This window comes from Geotrypetes seraphini, chromosome 7 (genome assembly GCF_902459505.1).
Source record: "Geotrypetes seraphini chromosome 7, aGeoSer1.1, whole genome shotgun sequence".
Lineage (NCBI taxonomy): Eukaryota > Metazoa > Chordata > Amphibia > Gymnophiona > Dermophiidae > Geotrypetes > Geotrypetes seraphini.
Window position 1 is genome coordinate 6,666,608 of NC_047090.1, and position 25,144 is coordinate 6,691,751.

A 25,144-nucleotide genomic window follows, 5' to 3' on the forward strand; every position below is an offset into this window, starting at 1 on the left:
GGAATTACAAGGGGTGCTGAAAAGTTCTCAGCCTGACCAAGAAGGGAATGACGTGGAGCCATTCCACACTTTTCTTGATACTCTTCATTTTAATGAGGCAAATGCATCTAGTAAATGGGCACAAGTATAGGGAAACTAAGCCATTGTGACATCACCGATGAGGTTGGCTCTTAAGCATTGGTGGAATGAGGCATTATGACATCATAATACAAGGGGATGCTGAAAAGTTCTCAGCCCAACCAAGAAGAGAATGATGTGGAGCCAGGAAACTTTCAAGTTATTCCACACTTCATTTCAATGAGGCAAATGCATTTAGTAAGTGGGCACAAGTATAGGGAAACCGAGCCATTGTGACATTACTGATGAGGCTGGCTCTTAGGCATTGGTGGAATGAGGCATTGTGACATCACTGATGAGGCTGGCTCTTAGGCATTGGTGGAATGAGGCATTGTGACATCACTGATGAGGCTGGCTCTTAGGCATTGGTGGAATGAGGCATTGTGACATCACAATATGAGGGCCGCTGAAAAGTTCTCAGCCTAGCCAAGAGGAGAATGATGTGGAGCCACAAAACTTACAAGTTATTCCACATATTCCCCCCTAAGTGCATCACGCTTGGCACATCGGGTCTGATGTTTCTGTAACCCTTCCAAAAGACAATTACAGAAATACTGCTCTGTGTCTGAAATGCTCCCCTAATAAATGATTCTGACCTAATGTCTTATGAAGCTCCCATGATATGCAATTCTATGAATAAATGTGTTGAACATGGAACAACTAATTGAAAAGATAACCACAACATACAATGCCAGATAAGAGAATGATAAACATTGTGTTCATAGCTTTCAGCCTTTGACTCCGGTTTGTTTTCTTTGGAAGTCCTTGGAAGGCTGCTGTGGAACTGATAAGGCTTTCAGGAGCCTCAAATATGAGTAAGTTTCTCTATTGTTTTATTTACAAAATAGTTACTAGTCCAAAGTTAAATATTTGTTTCAAAGTATGTAGAATGGGTGAAAAATGGAAAGCAAGGCTTTTCCTCTTATTATCTTACATTTTTAAAGCAACAGGTTGTGAAGGCAAGAGTCTTAATAACAAATCTCAGGCAATATTTGTGACTTGTGCATCATTTCCATTCTCTAAAATTCATTGCCAGAGGATGTGGCATATGCAATTAGCTTAGCAGGGTTTAAAAAGATTTTTGCTAATGTCGTAAAAGAAAATTCCATAAACCATTATATTAAGATGAACTTGGGAAAATTCACTTCATATTTCTAGGATAAGCAGCATCAAATCTGTCTTACTCATTTGGGACCCTGCCAGGTACTTGTGACCTGGATTGACCAGGACACTGGACTTGATGGATCTTTAGCCTGTCCCAGTTTATGCTCTTATATACTGTATCAGAGTCCCGAGAAGGGCTGTTTCAGCATTCTACAGGATACTCCCTTGGCAGAAACTCACAGGCCATGGTGTTCCAGCAGTAACAAAGCCAGAATTTATCTAGAGGTAGGACAGGCTTCCCAAAAGATTTAATTACAAGTATTTCTACTACTACTACTACTATTAATTATTTCTATAGCGCTATCAGACACACACAGCACTGAACAGAGTCACAAAGAGTAAGAAAACAGTCCCTGCTCGAAAGAGCTTACAATCTAAACAGGCAAGACAGACAAACAGGATGTCATGGATACAGTTAAGGGGAAGGGTTATTCAGCAGGCTGGGTTGAACAGGACAATCAAGCCATTGTGATATCACTGATGAGGTTGGCTCTTATTGGCGGAATGAGGCATTATGACATCACAAGCTCAGCTCTGCTTCCCAAAGACTGAAAATCTTCACACTACTACTGGGAATTATTTCTATAGTGCTACCAGACGCACGCAGCGCTGTACAGAGTCACAAAGGAGACAGTCCCTGCTCCAAAGAGCTTACAATCTAAACAGACAAACAGGATGTCATGGATACAGTTAAGGGGAACGGTTAATCAGCTGGCTGGGTTGGAGGGCAGAGGAGAGTATAGGACAATCAAGCCATTGTGACATCACTGATGAGGTTGGCTCTTATTGGCGGAATGAGGCATTATGACATCACAAGCTCAGCTCTGCTTCCCAAAGACTGAAACTCTTCACACTACTACTAGGAATTATTTCTATAGTGCTACCAGACGCACGCAGTGCTGTACAGAGTCTCAAAGGAGACAGTCCCTGCTCCAAAGAGCTTATAATCTAAACAGACAAACAGGATGTCATGGATACAGTTAAGGGGAAGGGTTAATCAGCTGGCTGGGTTGGAGGGCAGATGAGTAGGGTTAAGGATTGAAAGCTATTATCAGAAAGGTGAGTTTTCAGTCTGCTTTTAAACAAGGGAAGGGACTTGACGCACAAACTCGGGTAATTTATTCCAGGCATTTTCTAACAGCAATTACCAGTCTGAATGGCTAGACTTAGTGGGATCATGCCGGGATTTAAGCCAGGATTTAAACCATGTTTCAGCTGGTATAAGTACTTGGTTCTAGGCCAAGAACCACCAGGACAATTCCAACCTGGAAAATTAGCATCTAGGTCAGCTCCCAATAGACATTTCCCTTCCATGACCAAACATATACCCAATAATAATAAAAATAGCCATTCCAAAAAGAGGTCTTCTCCTAAGCATAAGACTCAGGGACTGCACATATTCAGGGTCTCCCCCTAAACCCTAAACTTTTATGGCTCCGGCACACTCAACAGAGCATATGTTTTTCATGGCACATTATAATTGAAATTATAAAATTGCAAAACCAACCAAAAATTAAATTTGAAAGTTATTTATTTAAAGTTTTTAAAGCTATGCCTGGATAATTGTCCCAACAGTGAAACTAAAGTGGATAGACTAGAATTGCTAATCAATGCGATGGAGGCGCTTGGTTTTGAGGGCAAATTAACTCAAAATAATAATAATAATTTTATTTCTTATATACCGCTGTACCGTGAAGTTCTAAGCGGTTTACAGTAGAAACAGAAGAAATGCATTAAGTAAGATTAATTAAGATGAAGAGAGAGTACTTAGAGTTCCCTGACTGTCCCAAAGGCTCACATTCTTGCTAAAGTACTTGAGAAAAATAAATTAGTTAGGTTATAAACATAGAGTAGAAGAGAACTGCAGAGGGTGGATGACGAAATGCGCGTTTGCCTATTGATCCAGCCGCGTCTTGGGTTAATTTGCCCTCCAAACCAAGCCCATCCATCGCATTGATCTACTTCAGTTTCACTGTTGCGACAATTACTCCTACATGGCTTAAAGCCCTTTAAATAACTCTCAAACTTAATGTTTTGTTGGTCGATTGCAATTTTGTAACTTCAATTATAATGTGCCACGAAAAAACATTTGCTCTGCCGGAGCTAAAAACATTTCTGCCATAGAGAGCTTGGAAGATGTGCATGTGCAACTGATCCAAGCGTGCTTTGAAATCGGGAAGTTTTTTGGCCAGGAAATAGGTGGTTCCTCTGTGCCGACGACGGAAGGATTGCTGCAAAGTCACAGGGCCATGCAAGGAAGGCAAGAAGGAACCCAGCGCCTTCGCCCCGTGCAGGAACCACATGTCGAAGAGCGCTTATGAAATATTGCAGAGCCCAGAGGCCTTGACCTACTGCTCCCTAACCGTCCTGTGTTTACCTAATAAATGTGTAATTGAAGTGCCTTGTCACTCTTCCAGACACTGTTGTCCACCCTCATCAGCTGTGCCAGGGAGGTTTTCCGCTAAGACCCCTTTCAAAAGATGAATCCATCAGTTAAAATCAAGTGCGACTTCCCCTCTTTGTTCCTTTCTGGAAATTAGCGCCAAGAATTTGCGCGAGTGCAGGCTTTGTTCTATTGTGCAGAGTCTCTGACGGATGTACCACTCACCCTTTAGGCTTTCCTTTTCGAAAGACCAAAGGCTCCTGACTTATAAAATCACAGACATTTCAGAGCAGCTCAGCCGTCCAGGGACAGACACCCTGGGCTACCAGGGAGCCAGCAGAAGAGAAAGCTCGTCATTTTCTGCCAGCCCTGGAGCTTCTCGGCTGAAGGTGGCATCAAGGTACATTCCTTTTGCTTTTTTTTTCTCACATCCCGCAGGAAGAGACTTTAGATAGGAAGATGTGTATGTATGGCTGGGTCGGTGGTCTCCAACTCGGAGCCTTTGCAGGGCCACAATTTTCCGATTTTCACAGAGGGAGGGGGGGGCGGCCCGCACCAACCCGGTTTATGTCCGCCGCCCTGGTTGCGGCGTGCCTTCGCCTCCGTGCCGCCTGCCTCTACAAAAAAAAAAAAAAAAAAAACCTACACTTTTGAATGGATGATTGGGCTCTGGCAGCTGGACCTTGCCCCTCTCGTTCCGCGCGACCGCCGTGGGGAGGGGAGCCGATCCGGTAGAGGGGGGGGAGCGCTGCTCGCTCGCTTGAAGAGTTTGGCGCCCTTCCCCCACATGGCCAGGCGGGACCGTGGCAACTTGGGGGTTGTGGGTGGGTCCTGGTCCTCCCTGTGGATCCTGCTGGATCTGGAGCGCTCCGTTGGTAGAATGGGTGGTCCCTGGTCCTCCCGTTAGATCCAAAGGGGCGAAATGTGCGGGGGCGAAATGTGCGGGGGCGAAATGTGTGGGGGCGAAACATCCGGGGGGCAAAATGTGCGGGGGCGAAATGTGAGGGGCGAATTGCTGGGGGCGAAATGTGGGGGGCGAACCTTCCGGATCCCAGATGTGGCGGCCCCTGACCAAGTTTCGGCTCAGAATACAGCTTTTTGGGGAGTTTCTTGGCAGAATTATTTTAGTTGCTTTGTTTTCAAAATGAAAGAAACCCAAGCAAAAGTAATTGGAGGGCAGCATTAACATTTTCACAAAGCTTTTTAAAAAACATTCGCTATTGCAAAACAGGGCGCAAGTGTGCCCAGCGTGAACTGCTGAGTTGACCTTTCGTGGCTCATCCAGTGAAAGGGGCTGAAGAGGGACCGTGTGACTGCAGAGTTTGCTTCTCAGGTGGTACAGTGAAGTGAGCGGAGTGCCAGTCACCAGCTAGCAAAATGCAGGGCAATCTCGGGCCTTTTTTGGACAGACTTTTGCCGCTTTGAGTCTCCAAACTTAGTAGCTTGGCGCACTGAAGGCAATCGTGTACAACAGTTAAAAAAATTTCACAGCTGGCGCTTTGAATTATGCGATGATTGGGCGGTGAGGTGGTAGTGTTGGGATCTCCCTGTTATCACCTCCATTTCTCTGAGCATATCAATTCATTATCAGTTGTATATTATTGCAAGTACCTAATGATTTAGAATTTGAGTGATTATTTTCCATTTTTGCTTTCCTCTTGCTGAGGGATACAGATCCAGGACTGTTTAACTTGCCATTAGGAAAAGCTGATGTCGGTTATCATTCGTGTATTTTCAGCTGGCTTTCTACAATTACTGGCCATCTGAAACAACCTAAAAAAAACCCCCAAATCTCCAATAGGCAGACATTTCAAGAAATACATAGATGTAACAAGAGTTTAGAAAAGGACAGGATGTCTCAGGGAGTGAAATTTGGTAGTTGAGGGATCAACATTAGAGAATGACACGGGGAAAAAATCTGTCCCCATCACTGCACCGTCCCTGGCCCACCATCCTCTGCAACGCCCCGCCCTGCATCTCTCTAGACACCAGTTTCTATTAGAGAATGACACGGGGACAATTCAGTTTCCTCATCCCATCCCCGTGAGTGTTGTTGCTGTCCCTGTACCTGCCCATTCATGTAAGCTCTGCCTCGAACACTTATGTTGCTACTTAGGATTTTCAAGGGTTTGAGGCTTGTGCAGATGAGGACGGAGCTTAGGCATTGGTGGAATGAGGCATTATGACATCACAATCTCAGCTCTAGAATGTTGCTACTTAGGATTTTAAAGGGTTTGAGGCTTGTGCAGATGAGGACGGAGCTTAGGCATTGGTGGAATGAGGCATTATGACATCACAATCTCAGCTCTAGAATGTTGCTACTTAGGATTTTAAAGGGTTTGAGGCTTGTGCACATGAGGACGGAGCTTGCAGGAATGGGGCAGGGACAGGAAAAGAACTCATGAGATTGGGGAAAAATTTGTCCCCGTGTCATTCTCTAGTCTCCATTGTCTCCAACAAGGGTTATACACATAGTCCAGTGATTTTGCACTTTTTTTTTTCATTCTGTTGGAAAAATACTGAACAAAAAAGTAGAAGTCTAATCTAGCATTTTGATTTCTGAGTTGCGCTGCATCTAAACAAGTTCCAGATGACTTACAATGTAAGGAATTGCAGAATAGAAAAATGTTGGACTAAGTCTATAGCCCTCGATGGAGCCTGATCCAACTTTGTTGGTGGGCTGAGAACGTTCCACCAGCCCCTCGTAGAGTCCTTTGCTACCTCCTCCTTTCCTAACGCAGAGCGTGGGTTTTAGCACCAGCAGTGGCGGTAACTGCTCTGATGCTCATAGGAATTCTATGAGCGTCGGAGAAGTTACCACTGCTACCGGCGCTAAAACCCACGCTATGAGTTAGGAAAGGAGGGGACTAGTTACACGAGCAAATTCATAAGGTTTTAAGTGGGAGGGGGAGGGCAACATGCATTCTGAACAGGAACCTAGAGTTGATTAAAACTTTAAGAACATAAGAATATTCTTACTGGGTCAGACCAATGGGCCATCAAGCCCAGTAGCCCGTTCTCACGGTGGCCAATCCAGGTCATTAATATCTGGCCAAAACCCAGCAGCAAAAAGTAGCAACATTCCATACAGAATCCCAAAGAATAGCAAGATTCCGGAATCCATAAAAGTAACAAGATTCTGGAATCCCAAGGAATAGCATGATTCCGGAATCCATAAAAGTAACAAGATTCTGGAATCCCAAGGAATAGCAAGATTCCGGAATCCCAAAGAGTAACAAGATTCCGGAATCCCAAAGAATAGCAACATTCCATGCTACCGATCCAGGGCAAGTAGTGGCTTCCCCCATATCTGTCTCAATAACAGATTATACAGTATAGCTCCAGAAAAAGGAGAACGGATTGAGACATCCCAGTTTTGCTTCCATTGAAAGCAATGGAAGTAAAAAGAATGCAGTAGTGTAGTAAGCGTGGGGGTGGGCTGGACTGCCCAAGGCGCCATCTTGATGGGGGCACCTCTACCTCCCCCTCTCTCCACTTCCGCTCCTTCCCAGTCCTCACCCACCATACACACACCTTCACTTCCTCCCCACCGTCCCTCTAGCTCTTCACTGGGGTGCAAAAGAGCTCCAACCTGCCGCTCCCACTGGCTTCGGTGCTCCCCTCTGACCTTACTTTTGGGTCCTGTGATTGGGAAGTTACGTCAGAGCCAATGTCGGCGCAGGCAGCGAGTTGGAGATGCTGCTTATGCAGGGAAGGGGCACATGCGCAGTGGGGGAGGAGGGTGCTGCCATTCTGGGCGTCACCTACCCTCATTACGCCAGTGGCAGGACGGATTGAGACCTCTGCGAAGTAAAACCCGGATGTGTCAATCCATCCTCCTTTTTCTAGCCCATATCGTAACACTAATCCCAGTGATAAGGGCTGTTCTTTGAATAATATCCACACGTGGAACGCCATTAATCAAATAGCGCTCAAAGGATTCTTTTTTTGGGCACCATTTACTGAATCTGTTCCTAGGTGTTGATTTTTCATTTTCTCTTTCTGCGGTTCAAGATGAAGTTCCCTGGATTCCCTGTGCTGATCGCGGTGGCCGTTCTCACACCAGGTACGGTGCTTCCCTCCCTATCACGCGACAACTTTGCTTGAAGAGTCTTCAATGCACGTGACTTTCTCAGGCTCTGGGATCCGTACATTGATGGGTATAAGATAAAAGGACTCAGTGGCGTAGTGGGGGGAGGGGGGCGGTCCGTCCCAGTTGTGGTCTTCCTCGGGGTGCTGGCACCCCTCCGACTCTCCGCCCCTCCTTCCCACTCCCCCCCTCTTCCGCATGTGCGCCCCTTCCCCCGTACCTTTGGTGCACTCTCTGATGTCACTTCTGGGACCGCACCTAGAAAGTGATGTCGAAGAGAGCCGATGCGCGCAGCTACTTTGTGGCTGCTCGCACCAAAGATATATAAAGTACAGGGAAAGGCTGCATGGGGGGACCGGGAAGAGGGCGGGAGAGGGGTGCTGCTCTATCCCGCTGTGCCACTGAGTGGACCATTTAAGTTCAATTATGATGTTGCACGATATGTTGTATTAACCCCCTCTTTTAGTAATGTGTGCTCACTGATCATATAGAAACATAGAAGAAGATGACGGCAGAAAAGGGCTCCAGCCCATCAAGTCTGCCCACTCTGCTTACCCACCCCCTGTCTATGCCCTAATGACCCAATTTCCTTATCTTGACCCTCGTAGGGATCCCACATGGGTATCCCATTTCTTCTTAAAGTCTGGCACGCTGTCTGCCTCGATCACCTGCACTGGAAGCTTGTTCCAATGATCAACCACTCTCTCTGTGAAGAAATACTTTCTGGTGTCTGCAGCAGCCACTCTCTCCTCCTCTCCCTATTGGCTAAGGCTCTTAACATTTGCATCTCCTCTTCCTATAGGCTAAGGCTCTTTACACCTGCATTGTGATGTCATAGAACTTTCTGATTATAGAAACATAGAAACATGATGGCAGATAAAGGCCAAATGACCTATCATAGAAACATAGAAACATAGAAGATGACGGCAGAAAAGGGCTCCAGCCCATCGAGTCTGCCCACTCTGCTTACCCACCCCCTGTCTATGCCCTAATGACCCAATTTCCTTATCTTGACCCTCGTAGGGATCCCACATGGGTATCCCATTTATTCTTAAAGTCTGGCACGCTGTCTGCCTCGATCACCTGCACTGGAAGCTTGTTCCAATGATCAGTGCGTGCTAAACGCTAACGCGTCCATAGACCAACATGCACATATTAGCGTTTAGCGCGGGCTAATCGGTTGGTGCACCTTAGTAAAAGAGGGCCTAAGTTTTGATTTGGTGCATTTAAAGTAGACATTTACGTTTCATTGTTTCGATCGAGCGCTAGTCGCCGCCGCATGAGCGAGATCAATTTGTTGTCACCTTTAAGGCCCTCTTTTACTAAGCCGTGGTGGAGATTTCTATGGCACTCCAGGCTGCGGTAGAAACCTCTATTGCGGCTTAGTAAAAAGAAAAAAAAGGGGGGAGGGGTTGTTTCAAGTTTTTATTAATATTGGATGGATCGCTTATTCTGTTTACTAAGCGATGTACAGCTTTATAAAAACAGATTGTGAAAACAGACAAAATAACTTTGGACTTACAAATCTAAAACAGACATCAGTCGTGGCGGGTAGGGGGGGAAAGTTACAATTCTTTGTTAGAGAGAAAAAACGAGAGGGGGTAAAAAATTCGGGACCTTAAAACATCTGGTCATAGGTCAAAAGATGAAAGGTTGAGTGTGTCTTTAAAAAGATAAGTTTTTTAAAATTTTTTAAATGAGGATGCTGCCTAAGTGGCACTTACCCCCCCCCCCCGGAGTTCTAAATGTTCCAGCGCTCATAGAATTCACAGAGTATCAGAACATTTAATGCTCCAGGCCGCAGCTTAGTAAAGAGGGCCTTAGGGCTCCTTTTACTAAGGTGCGCTAGTGTTTTTCACGCACGCAGGATTTTAGCGCTCAACCCACACTACGCTTCTAAAACTAACGCCAGCTCGATGCTGGCGTTAAGGTCTAGCGCGCGTGGCAATCCAGCAGGCACGTTAAAGCCCTGACGCACCTTTGTAAAAGGAGCTCTTAGTTCTGAGGGCCGCTGCTCACATATTTATCTACATAGATCGCATATTATGCACATTTATGGACAAGGTTTGTGTAGGATGTATTGTTTGTTTGGGTTTTTTTCACTTTAGCATAAAAAAAAAACCCTCCACAGATTGTGTAGTTGATAAAACACGTGGTAAAAAAACATAAGTTTATTTCAAGTTTTTTCAAGTTTATTAGGATTTTATATACCGCCTATCAAGGTTATCTAAGCGGTTTTACAATCAGGTACTCAAGGTGCGCTAACTGCTAACGCCTGCATGTTAGTTTTTGGACGCATTTCATAAGAACATAAGAACATAAGAAGCGCCATCTCCGGATCAGACCTTCGGTCCATCAAGTCCGGCGATCCGCACACGCGGAGGCCCTGCCAGGTATACACCTGGCTTATTTTATAGCCAACCATATCTTTATATGCCTCTCTCAAGGAGATATGCATCTAGTTTGCTTTTGAAGCCTAGGACTGTCGATTCTGCAATAATCTCTCCTGGGAGAGTATTCCAGATGTCAACCACTCTCTGTGTGAAGCAGAACTTCCTGATATTAGTCCTGAACTTGTCCCCCCTTAGCTTCATTTCATGTCCTCTTGTCCGTGTCAAATTGGACAATGTAAATAATCTCTGCTCTATTTTGTCGATTCCTTTCAGTATTTTGAAGGTCTCGATCATATCCCCACGCAGTCTCCTCTTCTCAAGGGAGAACAATCCCAGTGTTTTAAGTCGATCCTCATATTCCAGTTTCTCCATACCCTTCACCAGTTTAGTCGCTCGTCTCTGCACCCTCTCCAGCAGTTTTATATCTTTCTTTAGGTAGGGAGACCAATGTTGGACACAGTATTCCAAGTGGGGTCTGACCATTGCCCTATAAAGCGGCATTATAACTTTCTCCGATCTACTTGAGATTCCTTTCTTTATCATGCCCAACATTCTATTTGCCTTCTTTGCCGCTGCCGCGCATTGTGCCGACGGCTTCAGGGTCCTATCTATCAGTACACCCAGATCCCTTTCTTGTTCACTTTTTCCCAGAGTTGCACCTGACATTCTGTACTCGTATTCCTTATTTTTACTGCCTAAATGCATTACCTTGCATTTCTCCACGTTGAACTTCATCTGCCATTTCTCCGCCCACTTTTCTAACCGACACAAATCTCTCTGGAGTTCCTCACTGTCCTCCTGCGATCTGATTGCCCGGCAGAGTTTTGTGTCGTCTGCAAACTTGATGATCTCACTGGATGTTCCGTTTTCCAGGTCATTGATATAAATATTAAAAAGGATCGGCCCAAGTACCGAGCCCTGGGGTACACCACTAGTCACTTTCTCCCAGTCGGAGAACTTCCCATTAATGCCCACTCTCTGCTTCCTGTTATCCAGCCATTTGCCTATCCATCTTTGTATATCTCCCTCTATGCCATGGCTTTGTAGTTTCCTGAGAAGTCTTTCGTGTGGGACTTTGTCAAATGCTTTCTGGAAGTCCAAGTATATTATGTCCACCGGCTTTCCACTATCAATTTGCTTGTTTACGGTCTCAAAGAATTGGAGTAAATTCGTCAAACACGATTTCGCTTTCCTGAATCCATGTTGACTGGGTTTCATCAAGTCGTGTGTGTCCAAGTGCTGAACTATGCTATCCTTGATCAGTGATTCAATCATCTTGCCGGGGACAGACGTAAGACTCACAGGTCTATAGTTGCCCGGTTCTCCTCTTGATCCTTTCTTGAAAATTGGCGTGACGTTCGCTTTCCTCCAGTCGTCTGGTATCTGACCAGTTCTGATTGACAGGTTTGCAAGTTTTTGCAATAACTCTCCAATTTCAACCTTCAATTCCTTCAAAACTCTCGGGTGAATTTCATCCGGTCCAGGGGATTTGTCACTTTTAAGTTTGTCGATCTGGTAGTATATCTGATCTAAGTTCACTTCAAATGTGGTGAGGCTGTCCTCTATTTCTCCTGTAAACAGTTTCTCCGCTTCAGGTATTGTTGAGGTGTCCTCGTTTGTAAAGACGGACGCAAAGAAGGAATTTAGTTTGTCTGCGATTTGTTTATCTTCCTTGATGTACCCTTTTCTTCCCTTGTCGTCCAGGGGTCCCACTGCCTCTTTTGCAGGTTTTTTCCCTTTCACGTATCTAAAGAAGGGCTTGAAGTTTTTGGCCTCCCGGGCTATTTTTTCCTCATAGTCCTGTTTTGCTTCCCTCACCGCCTTGTGACATTTCTTCTGTTCATCTTTATGTTTGTTCCAGGCTTCGGTTGTCTTCGTGCATTTCCATTTTTTGAAAGAGTCCTTCTTTTCTTTTATGGCTTCCTTCACCTGTATGGTAAGCCATGCCGGTTCTCCTTTGCTTTTAGTTCTCCGATCTTTGGAAATCCTCGGAATGTAGAGATCTTGTGCTTCTGCAATAGTATTTTTCAATAGGCACCATGCCTGATCTACTGTTTCAAGTTTGTCCACCATCTTCTCGAGTCGTTTTGTTACCATGGCTCTCATGCAATCGTATTTACCCTTTTTAAAGTTTAAGGTGGTGGTTAAGGTTTTGGCATGTTTCCCTTTCCCGATGTCAAGTTTAAAGTTGATTACAAGCTAATTCGATTAGCGCACCTTAGTAAAAGAGGGAGTTAGAGGTTTCGACAGAGAGACACACTGAAGACGATGAGTGAGACCAACCTGCAAATCGCCAAACTGACCCCAGAAAAATCCCACTCTTCAAAGCATAGGGTAGAATCAGGGGGAGGAAAAGGATCTCAGCCGAGTCTGACCAGGTCCCACGTTTCATTCATAATAACAATAATAATAATAACTTTATTTTTCTATTCCGCCATAGTCAGGCGACTTCTAGGCGGTTTACATTGTAAGAAGGCTGGACATTCAGCGAATAACAAAAGGTCTTAATACAGTACAATAAGTCAACTTACAATACCATACCATGAGTCTAAATACAATACAATACAATGGGTCTAAATACAAACAATAATCTAAGAGGGAAACTTACGTATTAATTGGAGTTCTATGGGTAGAGAATACCTGAATACATGAGTGGAGCTTCTTGAGAGGAAGAAAAAGGCGTTTACAGGGGGGAAGTCCTAGTGAGTGAGGGGACAGTTTTAGTCAATGATTGTCATTGATCCTGAATGATTGTCATTGATCCTGAAAAACCTCCTCCTTCCAATTTTATTTCGTTTTTTTTTTACTTCTAGTAATTTTGAATCATTTTATGAATAATTTACCTTAAAATCTTCTCCAGTAACTCTTCCTTAAAACCAAATTCATGCGAAGGGCATTCAATCTGTCTTCAAGGCACTTATCTTAAATGTTGCAGGCAGCCACAATTCCTGGCTTTCACCTTCTTCGGGAGGGGGGGTGAATTTGTGGGCTTTTGGGAATTATTGTAGGAACCTATTTTATGAAGCTTTATAAAACAGGCCTGAACAAGGTACTTGTTTGGATATTTTACACAGGCACTCTTATGAAAGTGTCTTTCCCTCCCCCCCCCCCCCCCCCGGCTAACCTCCCACACATGAACCCCACTTTCACTTGCCACGGGGAGACTTTTCTTTTGAAAATTGCCCCTATTTATGAAATCCATCATTGTTTTTAATGTCTTAGTGTGTTAGTCGAATACTGGGAAGTCATTTCCCTACTACGATCTCGCATTAAAATCAGAAGCCAAGATAAGTCGGCCGTTATATTTTTGGGATTCTAGAGCCAGCGTGGACTACGCTCATGGCTCAAAAACGAATTGTCCCTTGTTATGGCCAACTGTTGGTTTAAGATCATCTCCCACGATGTAACGTGAAAACACGATGAGAAATGTGACATTTTCCCTCATTGCCGAAATGGTTTTTTTTTTTTTTTTTTTTCGACATCTAGGACCATCTTGTTCTTTCTTGACGGAGGGGAAAACGGAATGGTTGCAAGCTTCCCGTTGCAGCCTTTTCGGAGAGGACCACATCAGGACTTTTGACGGCACTTTCTATGACTTCGCCGGAGAGTGCAGTTACCTGCTCGCTGGAGACTGTGTGAAGCATTCCTTCTCTCTCTTAGGTTAGTGCTGTGCTCGCTGTGAGAGATCCGTCTGGGGCTGTTCAGAAGAGAGGATGCTCCGGAGCGAGAGGCTCAGAACAATATCCGAAAGTATTGCTTCACAGAAAGGGTGCTTGATGCATGGAAAGGCCTCCCAGCGGAAGGGACATAAGGCCTGATAGAACTCACAGAAGGGGTATGAAGGAGTAACTTACCTCCTCTTTTACAAAGGTACGCTAAGCTTTTCAGTGTGCGCTACATAAACGCTAATGTGTGTATGTTATCCTATGGCTGCGTTAGCGGTTAGCGCAAACGTTAGCGCACCTTTTGTAAAAGAGGGTCTTAGTGGTTAGTGCAGTGGGCTGGGAGCCGGCTTGGCTTGAAATCTTGCTGATGTCCTTGTGCCTTAGGTTCAAGCTAGATTATATGTCCATGGGGGACAGAGAAATATCTCCTGTACCTAAATGCAGTGGCGTAGCGAGGGTGAGAGGTGCCCCTCCCCCATCCTGTTCTCCCCCCCCCCTCCGTCTCCACACGCTCTTTACCCGCCACCTCCTGCTGTGCGCGCTCCGCTTCCCTCCCCCGGAACCGTTCCTGGCTCGAGCAGCAACCCTCAACTTGCTGTTGCACCAGCATCGGCTCTTCCTCTAATGTCACTTCCTAGGCACGGGTCCAGGAAGTGACATCACAGGAAGAGCTGATGCTGACGTGACAGCAAGTTGGGGGTTGCTGCTCGTGCCAGGAACGTTACAGAGGTATGGGGGAAGGGAAGGGGTGTGCACCCGTGGCAATGGGAGGGGGGCAGGGAAGGTGCAGTTGTTTGTGGTACCGCGGCGGGAACCAGGCCGGGTAGATTACATGAACCTTATGGACTTTTGGCCATATTCTATATATGGCACCTAAAAAATCCGAAACAATTAAAATGGTGCTTAGTGAGATTCTACAAGGTGTGCATACCTTTTAAAGAATCACGCTTAGCGCCTGTGCAAGATGCATAACTTAGGCGCAGGCATTGAGGCCAGCTAAAACCAGCCAGAAATTGTGTGCGTATTGGGACTGATTCCCTATAGGACTCTGATCTCGGCGACACCTAAGAGGCAACTGCCAGTCGCCTACCAATCATGCGACGTTGTCCCAAAGAGAATTGCATCTACATTGCTAAACAGACACCTTAAATGAAGGACGGCATTTTGCAGGCCTACGTTTAAAAGATGTGGGTCTCACGCCTACGGAGATGCGAAGGGATGCTTAAGCACGCCCAAGGCCACTTCTGGGTGAAGCCATGCCCCTGCCCTGCCTTGGGCATGATTAAGCATCCCTACACATCGGGTCACACCGGAGGTCCATCGTGCTCGGCAGTCCGCTCACGCGTCGGCCCCTCAGGTCCAGGACCTGATAGTGCTCATACCCTAAAACTGTCATACGCTTTTCGCTTATGTCCTGTAGAGTAACCTTCTATCTATACCCTGCAATCCCCTTCAGTCCCTTTTTGAAACCCAGTATTGTACTCTGTCCTATTACCTCCTTTGGCAGCGTGTTCCAGGTGTCCACCACCCTCTGAGTGAAGAAAAACTTCCTTGCATTCGTTTTGAATCTGTCCCCTCTCAGTTTTTCTGGATGACCTCTTGTTTTTGTTGTCCCCGCTAGTCTGAAGAATCTGCCCCTCTCCACCTTCTCTATGCCTTTCATGATTTTAAACGTCTGTATCATGTCTCCTCTCAGTCTCCGCTTTTCCAGGGTAAAGAGCCCCAGTTTGTCTAACCTTTCGGAATATGAAAGGTTCTCCATTCCTTTTATCATCCTAGTTGCTCTCCTCTGGACCCTCTCAAGCATCGCCATGTCTTTCTTAAGGTACGGTGACCAGTATTGGACACAGGATTCCAGATGTGGTCGCACCATTGCTCGATACAATGGCAGGATAACTTCCTTCGTTCTGGTAGTGATACCATTTTTGATAATGCCCAGCATTCTGTTTGCTTTCTTTGAGGCCGCTGCACATTGCGCCGCTGGCTTCATTGTTGTATCCACCAATACCCCCAGGTCTTTTTCTAGGGTGCCTTTCCCCAGCACCCTTCCTCCCATCGTATAGCTGTACACGGGGTTCCCTTTCCCCATGTGCAAGACCTTCCATTTCTCCACATTGAAGCTCATCTGCCATCTTTTTGCCCACTCACACAGTTTGTTCAGGTCGCTCTGCAGTTCTTTGCATTCCTCAACAGTTTCGACTCTGTTGGAGAGTTTTGTATATGTGCTACAGATGCCTACAATATAGGCATCCATCCTCACTCAATATTTTCTGAAAACGGGCCTCCTGATTGGCTGATAGGATGCCAACACCCACTGTACTCGAGATGCGCGTTTCAAGAATCAGGCCCATTGGGCGTATTCTATAATAATGCTCATAACTTTTAAGAATCCCCTAATCCACCCCTGCTCACGCCCCCATTTCAAATTCACACACTGCACTTGGCATATACTTCCTACAGAATGGTGCTTTCTGAGTTGTATATGTAACATTTAATTATTCCCAGCTGGCATCAATTACGAGGTGTTAATTTCCATTTATTGGTAACAGCACACACGTCAGAAATTCCCAATCTATATATATAAAATCGGAGGTATGTATGTCTGTATGTATGTGTATGTGTATGTGCCGCGATCACGCAAAAACGGCTTGACCGATTTGAACGAAACTTGGTATGCAGATCCCTCACTACCTGGGATGATATGTTCTGTGCGTCTCGCGGCCCACCTGCACACGTGGGCGGAGCTACAAACATAAAATCAGATTTCACCCATTCATGTCAATGGAAAAAATGTAAAAAGCTGCCATTCTCACAGTAATTCAAAACGGCTTGACCGATTTGAACAAAACTTGGTATGCTGATCCCTCACTACCTGGGGTGATATGTTCTGGGGGTCTCGCGGCCCACCTGCACACGTGGGCGGAACTACAAACATAAAATCACATTTCACCCATTCATGCCAATGGAAAAAATGTAAAAAGCTGCCATTCTCACGCTTTAAACCCATGGGCTCGCACAGCAGGGAAGGCGGCAGAGATCAGTCTGGGTGGCGAGAGTAGCTAAAGTTTCAAAGTTTAAAGTTGTGTCCCCACTGCAGCCCATTCCAGCTTCATTTGTCAGGGAGCCAAGATGCACTGCTCTCCCCCTACCCCCCCCCCCCCCGGCCCCAGGGCTTCTGCAGCCCCTGAAACAGTAAAGGCAGCAAGATCGGGGCAGCAGAGAGCAGGAAATGGAGCTGGAGCATGGGAAAAGAAGGTTTGCGACTGGACCTCAGCAGTCGCGTCTGGAGATGATCGGCCAGCCCAGTCGGATCGTGAATTTTGTGTTGCGAATTGCGTTCCTGCCTACTTTGCACGCATTTCTCCTCATTTGCATGCACGGATTGCAGGAGAGGTTAGTGAATGGGGCGCAAAGGGGTCACAAACCGATCGATACACGATCGGTTTGCTTTGTGAATTTTACAGAATCGTGCCTAGCAGTGCCTAAGTCCTTCTCCTCCCCTAAACACGCTTACTTTGGAGTTAGGTGCGACAAGGCTTATCGCCCAGTGGGGGGGGAGGAGGGGGGCAGACCGCCCTGGGCGCTGCCTTAGTGTGGGAGCCAGCTCCTCTCCTCTCTGCCCCTAGTTCTTTCCCACTCCTCACCCACTCCGCACGTGCCTTCACTCCCCCCGCCATAACTCTAGCTCTTCGCCAGCACAAACAGCAGCTCCAAACCTCTGCTCGCGCCAGCCTACGCTCCCCTCTGATGTTACTTCTTGGTCCCATGACTAGGATGTGACATTAGAGGGCGAGCCGAAGCTGGCGCGGGGAGCAAGTTGGAGATGCTGTTCGTGCTGGGGAAGCGAAACAGGTACGGGGAAAGGAAAGGGGCATGCATGCAGTGGGGGTAGGGGGTAGCAGAGAAGATAGCGAGGGGAGGTGCCACTGCTCTGGGTGCCTCTCTCCCTCGCTATGTCAGTGACTGCACCTATGAAGATAGGTGCCTATCACCCAATTAATTTATATATATATTTTTTTTCCATGATGAGCTTCTTAAAGCTCTAGGACCCCTAGAATCCCAGCACCAATCAGGCTGAGCTGGAAGAAAAACGAGGAACGAGGAACCACTGGTCAAGAAAACCCATAAACACATATCTAACCTTCTCTGGTTTAAAGAAGGTCCTTCTGACTATTCTCGGAACTATGGAGAACCCAACACGGTGCATCAAAACAATACAAAGGCAAAAAGCAACCCTACGGGCAAGCTATGGAGACAAGACAAGGAAGTGGGGAAGGGACAAACACGTATATATATATATACAACGTAGAATCTCAGTTCCAATTCACACATTTTTAAATAAAACAAAATGCGACAGGTGTTAGGCACACAAGAGAGAGAATCTGTTCCCAAAGAAAACTGGCAGCCCAAATGGACTTTTCCAAAACGTTTTTGCAATTTCTATCTGTTTCCAATGCAGGTGATTACTACCATGGTAAACGGAAAAGCATCACTGTGTACCTCGGGGAGTATTTTGGCCTGCGCTTATTTCTAGACGGGACCGTGACTCAGGGAGAGAAAAGGTAAGCACTGTAGCCCCGTAAACCCGTGCGTGCAAAGACTGCGACGCTTGCGATGCTCAGCAGATTCTAAGCGCAGCTCTTTTGTCCAACAGGATACACATGCCGTACGCTTCCAACGGGATATTTTTAGAGACCGAAGTAGGCTATTATAAGCTGTCCAGCTATGAGCGTGGATTTGTGGCCAAGATTGACAGCAGCGGAAACGTACAGATCGTATTCTCCATCAAGAACTTCAATAAAACCTGTGGACTCTGTGGGAATTTGAACAACTTTGGAGACGATGACTTCATGACCCAGGAAGGTAAGACGCTATGTTTCACGTTTGGACAAGCAGTCACGCACTCTTTCAGAAGACTGGATTCTAGTTGTTATGTGTGTTTGCTGAGTAACGATGCTGATACCTCACTTCGCCTAAAACATGATTTAATATCTTTCCTTTATGATGCTTTAGGGATGAGTATAGGGAAGGGGAAAGAAGGTACCAACCCTTGAAGCAAAACAAAAAGAGGCACTGGAGAAGTCAAATCCAACCGAATTTGACTTCTTCTTGTTGGATTTGACGCTTCTTGTTGGTTTTGCTTTAGGGATGAGGAAATTCCTACGACTAGCTGAAATCCAGGCGCAGATATTTATTGATTTTTTGTTTAAGTTTTTTTATTGATTTTTTTTCATTTAACAACAAGTGTCATAAATTTTCATACAATTATCTTAATAATACACTTGATATTTCTATAATGTATTTTATACATAACATTTCTTATCTTATATTTCTTATGATTTTATATATCATATAACTAATTATTTTTCTTATAAAGTTATACAACATATATATTGTAATGATTTTATCAATTATTTTTTAAATTATTAACCTTTTTCCCTTCCCTTTATTACATTGTTTTCATGTAAGAATACCATCTATTAATAATATTTTATTTATAATTTATAATAAAGAGTATAAACCCCCCTCCCATATCCCCTCCCTCCCTTTCTTCTTTAACTATTTTCTTATTATGGGAAAATGAAATTCAATTATTACAATATTTTGTTAATGGTCCCCAAATCTTTTTGAATTTATCCATATATCCTTTTTGTGTTGCAAATGTATGTTCCATTTTATATATATGGCAAACTGAGTTCCACCAAAAATTATAGATATTTATTGATTAAGATTTGTTTACAGCCTTTTTGACGAAGTTCATCCAAGGCAGAGTGCGGTGAGAACAACGTGGACAATCGACAGTTTTCAAAAGGAAAAAGTATTCGTATATCAGGACAGATTATATAGCATACTGTGCTGCTTACAATGATGATAAAACACACATTGAAACGTCTTAATGGAAGGCATAAGAGTTAAACGAACGTGGAACATATGGACAAGTGTCCTGAAAAACTTTCTGAAGCCGCGGTACACTAAACTCAGTGCCATGGCTGGAGGGCATCTGGAAATGCGCAGACGTCAATATGATGAGGTCATGTGCATGTGTGAGGTCATCACGTTGACGTCTGGGCACGGGCAGAGCCTGCTATAACTACGCCACGGAGAGGTGCTGGAGGAGGAGAGGCACCGTCCGACCACCTACAGGACCACCTCTCACTGCGAGTCAACCGGCACTGGCACCTCTGCTCCTTGCGCCGTCTTGCGGCACACGGTTTGCGATACACTGATATAGACAGATAAGATAGAGTAAGAGGCGTTAGAAAATAAGGAAACTAACTTAGTGCTAAATGCTAAGGCGCCCATTACATAAGCATTTGCACTTGGGCTTAGTAAAACATAAGAACATAAGAATTGCCGCTGCTGGGTCAGACCAGTGGTCCATCGTGCCCAGCAGTCCGCTCTCGTGGCGGCCCTTAGGTCAAAGACCAGATCAATTTGGCTACAGTATTCTGGATTAGCTGGAGTATTTGAAGACTTTTTTTGATAGATTTAAGTAGATGGCATTGCAGTAATCTAGTTTGGAGAGGATGATGGATTGGACAAGGACGGCAAAATGTTGTTGGCAGAAGTAGGATCTTACTTTTCTTAGCATGTGGAGGCTGAAAAAGCATGATTTTGCCAAGGAGTTGTCTAACTGGGTGTTTTCCCCTATGACAGACTCTGGAAGAGTGTTCCAGCTTTCTACCACTCTCTGGGTGAAGAAGAACTTCCTTACGTTTGTACGGAATTACATTACATTAGGGACTTCTATTTCTATCCCCTTTCAACTTTAGAGAGTGCCCTCTTGTTCTCCCTACTTTGGAGAGGGTGAACAACCTGTCCTTGTCTACTAAGTCTATCCCCTTCAGTACCTTGAATGTTTCGATCATGTCCCCTCTCAATCTCCTCTGTTCGAGGGAGAAGAGTCCCAGTTTCTCTAATCTTTCGCTAGACGGCAGCTCCTCCGGCCCCTTAACCATCTTAGTCGCTCTTCTCCGGACCCTTTCGAGTAGTACCATGTCCTTCTTCATGTACGGCGACCAGTGCTGGACGCAGTACTCCAGGTGAGGGCACACCATGGCCAGGTACAGCGGTATGATAACCTTCTCTGATCTGTTCGTGATCCCATTCTTTATCATTCTTAGCATTCTGTTCGCCCTTTTCTCTGCTGCTGCACATTGCGCGGACGGCTTCATCGACTTGTCGATCAGAACTCCCAAGTCCCTTTCCTGGGAGGTCTCTCCAAGTACCGCTCTGGACATCCTGTATTTGTGCATGAGGTTTTTGTTACCAACATGCATCATGTAACATGCGTTTTTTGATTAGCTTTCTAAGGTAACTCTTCTTCTTCAGGTCAGAAATAATAGTCTCAGTGGAAGAGGGAGGGATGCGCAAGACCTTGGTGGGGAGGAGAAAGAGAGATAGGAAGGTGAAAAAGCAGTTGAAATTCATGGTTTGTAATGCAAACAAAAGCCAAAGTCTTGGCTAAGTCCTGTTTGATGGGTGTCCAAATATTTGATCATTTTAATATCAAAGGTCTTATGTTCCTTTTAGTTATCTCACCATACAATCATTGATGCAACTGGGACTGTTCACCCTCGAAAAGAGAAGACTGCGTGGGGATCTGATAGAGACTTTTAAAATATTAAAAGGATTTGACCAAATTGACCAGGAAGCAGCATTACTGACATTTTCAGATGTGACACAGACAAGAGGTCATAGCCTGAAACTGAGTGGCAGCAGGTTCAGGACAAATGTCAGGAAGTTCTGTTTCACACAACGAGTGGTGGGCACTTGGAATGCTCTCCCGGAGGAGGTGGTGGCAGAGAATACTGTTCTGGGTTTCAAACGCAAGTTGGATGCTCACCTTCTTGCAAATCATATTGAGGGCTAGGGGAAATCCGGGTCTCCAACAAGGAGCACCTAAATGGGCCTCCGCGTGTGCGGATCGCCGGACTAGATGGACCTTGGTCTGATCCGGTGAAGGCGTTTCTTATGTTCTTATGTTTTCCAGAAGTGTTGTCTGCCATAGGTGCCATCCTGGTTAGCATTGCAATTTTTAATATGACATCCGTATACATTGATCCTAGTTTTTAGCTTCCGGCTTATTTCACCAATGTTATGTTATATGTTATGGGCAATCTTATATCCCGCGGAATCCAGATCAATTAGAGTTCTAGGCAGTTTAAAAGCACCAAATTGGTACATAGAATTCAGTATAGAGTTAAACATGTTACAAAAAAATTAGACATGCAACGAAGGAGTGCTGGAAAGTTCTCAGCCCAACCAAGAAGAGAATGATGTGGATGTAAGATAGTTCAATCAATGATGTAAAACAATGTCAAAACTTAGAATTTCATTTCTGCAAATTGGCACTGAATGAAATAAGGTAACACGGTTGGTTGGACTGAAAATGTTTCAGCACCCCTCCCCCCATCATTAAAAGAATTATATATGCTATATAAAGTTATTACATTGTACATACGTTCTGAGTAATATATCAAAGATTCAAAATTTGATTAAACGCTTATTAAAATTTCTAAGTGATATACATTGATTAAATGGGGGACACCAAATTAAAAAAAAACCAAAAACCTACATGTCTGAACATTCACCAAAACTAGACTGGCCAGAGACAAGTTGGAAAAGAGGGGAGAGCTACAATTTTAGAGTAAAGGAGACATTTAAGGGATTTTAACAAAAGGAGGGTTGAGGAAAACAATTAGGGAGCCTTGATGGTTAGGCAAGCAAACTTAGGGCTCCTTTTACGAAGCCGCATTAACAGCTTTAGCTCAAGAGGAGGCGGTAGCAGTTAGCCCAGCCGGTGGCTTAGCATGTGCTATTACGCTCCTTCATAAAAGGAGCCCTTAGGGTTCCTTTTACAAAGCTGCGATAGCATGTTTAGCGCATGAAGGATTGCCGTGCGCGCTAACCCATGCTACGCAGCTAAAACTAAGGCCAGCTCAATGCTAAAACCACTATCGCAGCTTACTGGTACTAACACCCTACTCATAGTTTTCAAAGGCATCCTTAAAAAGAAAACATTTGAGGGAGCCTTTAAATCTATTTAGTGCGGTTTCCTCCCTGATGTTCCCGAGCTGGGGGGGGGGGGGGGGCTGTGACTGAGAAAATCGTCAGGCGTCTCATGTTGATCATCTTCAACGATGGAATGGAGAGAAGGGGTTGTTCATTTGATCTAAGAGCTCTTAGTGAGCAGTAGGGTATAAGCAGTTTGTCGAGAAAAACAGGTCATTTTGATGATCTGATTTTGAAGGTTAAAAGAGCGCGTTTATATAGCAGATGACAAGTAATAGTGTCTTTATTTTGAGTGATTTCTGTTATTAGTCTGAGGCTCTTTGGATTTCTTAAAAAGCCATGTTTTTAGATTTTTTGCGTAACAGTGTATGCTCGTACTGTGGTTGTGCGAATTTTTGTGGGATGTGAGTTCCACACTCTTGCTATTTGGTAGTTGAATGATTTGCTGTGATTTTATATCTTTCAGAGCTGAGAATGATAGGGTCAGGTAGCTAGAGTTATGTTGCTTCACGGATCTACCTAATATAGTTCAGTAAGTCTGGGGAAGCTATTAGAGACATCATCATATAGTGTTTTAAATGCTACACAGCACAGTTTGAATTCTATTCTTTTTCTATCGATAAGCAGTGGTGTGACATGGTCAAATCTTGATTTGTAGTACATGAGTTTTGCTGCAGTGTTTTCTGTCAGTTGGAGTTTTTTCATTAGTTTCACAGAGATACCTGAGAGTACAGCATCGCAGTAATCTAATAGTGATCATATCATTGACCGCACTAGTATCCTGCATTGGTGTTGGAAGAAGTTGGGTCTTACCCTTAGTTTAAGTAGTGTGAGAAAAGATTTTTGGACTAAGTTGTTAGTATGATCTTCAAAACATAATGAGCTATCTAAGGTGACTCCCAATACTTAGAAGGTGTTCTCAGTGTAGAAGCTGGTTCTGGTTGTAAGAGTAATGGTAGATGGGGTTAGTTGTATGTGTCACCCAGACCATAATAGTTTGGGGTTTTTTTCAGTGTTCAGTTTGGGAAGGTATTTTCCCACCCATTCTTGCACTTTAGTTATCGTTCTGGACAATATGGTATCATGCTTGCTCGATTCAAACTTGCAGGGATTACTAGAAAGCCATCATCTGCATATGAAAAAAAGCCATTTCCCTGGTCTGAGGATGATCAAATTCAGTGTGGTCATGAAGAGGTTATATAATAGTGGTAAGATGGAAGATCCTTGAGGTACTCTACATGTCAAAGAAGGCTCCATCTTTTAAGACTCTGTAGAGTCTTTTCGTCAGGAAGCCTTGGAACCATTAGAATACCGTTCCCCAAATTCCTATTTCAGTTAGTCTATTTAGAGGCAGGTTGTGTTTGACTATGTCAAATGCTGCTGGGACCTTGAACTGTAGTAGCAACGCTTGTGTACCTGTGCTTAATACTGATCGAACTCTCGAAGTCAGACCAATGTTTCTGTACTGTGTTCATTTCTGAACCCATGTTGGGAGGGCAATAGCAGATTCCATTTTGAAATATAATCTATTAGCTGGGCATCGGCTACAAACTCTGTCAACTTTGTCATGAATGGCATGCTTGCTACTGGTTTATAGCTTGCAGCTTGGAATGGGTCTAGGTCTGCTCCTTTAGGGATAGGTGTAAGTAGAATTCCCCCGAATTCCTCTGAGAACTATCCTTGACCAACCAATTTGCTATTCATATGTTTTGTTTTAATTTTTTATATTTGTTGTATGATCTGATTGGTTGAAAGTTGGACGCGAGACAAACTCAGAAAGCATGTGGTAAAAAGACGAAGCAGATCATTTGGAAGAGTTCTTTAAACAGATATTTATTAAGGAACTACACTTAAAATCAACGGCAGCCCGACAGGGCCATGTTTTACCCCCTCCAGGGGCTGCATCAGGGGTATAAGAATCATTTGGTGTATGAATATGATATCACCTAAGTGTAGGGTTACCAGACATCTGGATTTCCCCGGACGGCTTTTCAAAACCCGACACTTTGTCCAGGTTTTGAAAAGCTTTCCTTCGGGCATCTGCGGATGTGCCACAATGACATCACAAAAAAAACAAAAAAACAAAAGGAATTGACCCCGAAATATCCACAAAGAAGAAAATCCAGAGAAAACCAAAAAAACTCTGTGGAGTGACGATGTTCCTAAATGGACTTTAAAAAGTCCATTTAGGAACATCGTCACTCCACAGAGTTTTTTTGGTTTTCTTTACAATGACATCACATGCACGTGTGACGTGTCATATCCATGCATGCGCGGATGTCCTGCCCGACGAGAGCAGGCAGCAGGGGGTGGAACT

General features: G+C 44.7%; 1 protein-coding gene across 1 annotated transcript in view; it reads left to right on the top strand.

Annotated features, from left to right (window-relative positions):
- The first annotated feature begins 3,897 nt into the window (after positions 1-3,897).
- Positions 3,898-25,144, top strand: part of VWF (von Willebrand factor) — a 221,916-nt gene continuing 200,669 nt past the window's right edge. Inside the window, exons 1-5 of the mRNA XM_033953476.1 lie at positions 3,898-4,064; positions 7,679-7,730; positions 13,634-13,807; positions 18,272-18,374; positions 18,467-18,675. Coding sequence (XP_033809367.1) covers positions 7,679-7,730; positions 13,634-13,807; positions 18,272-18,374; positions 18,467-18,675 — 538 coding nt within the window. The 5' untranslated portion in view covers positions 3,898-4,064. The remainder of the gene's footprint in view (positions 4,065-7,678; positions 7,731-13,633; positions 13,808-18,271; positions 18,375-18,466; positions 18,676-25,144) is intronic.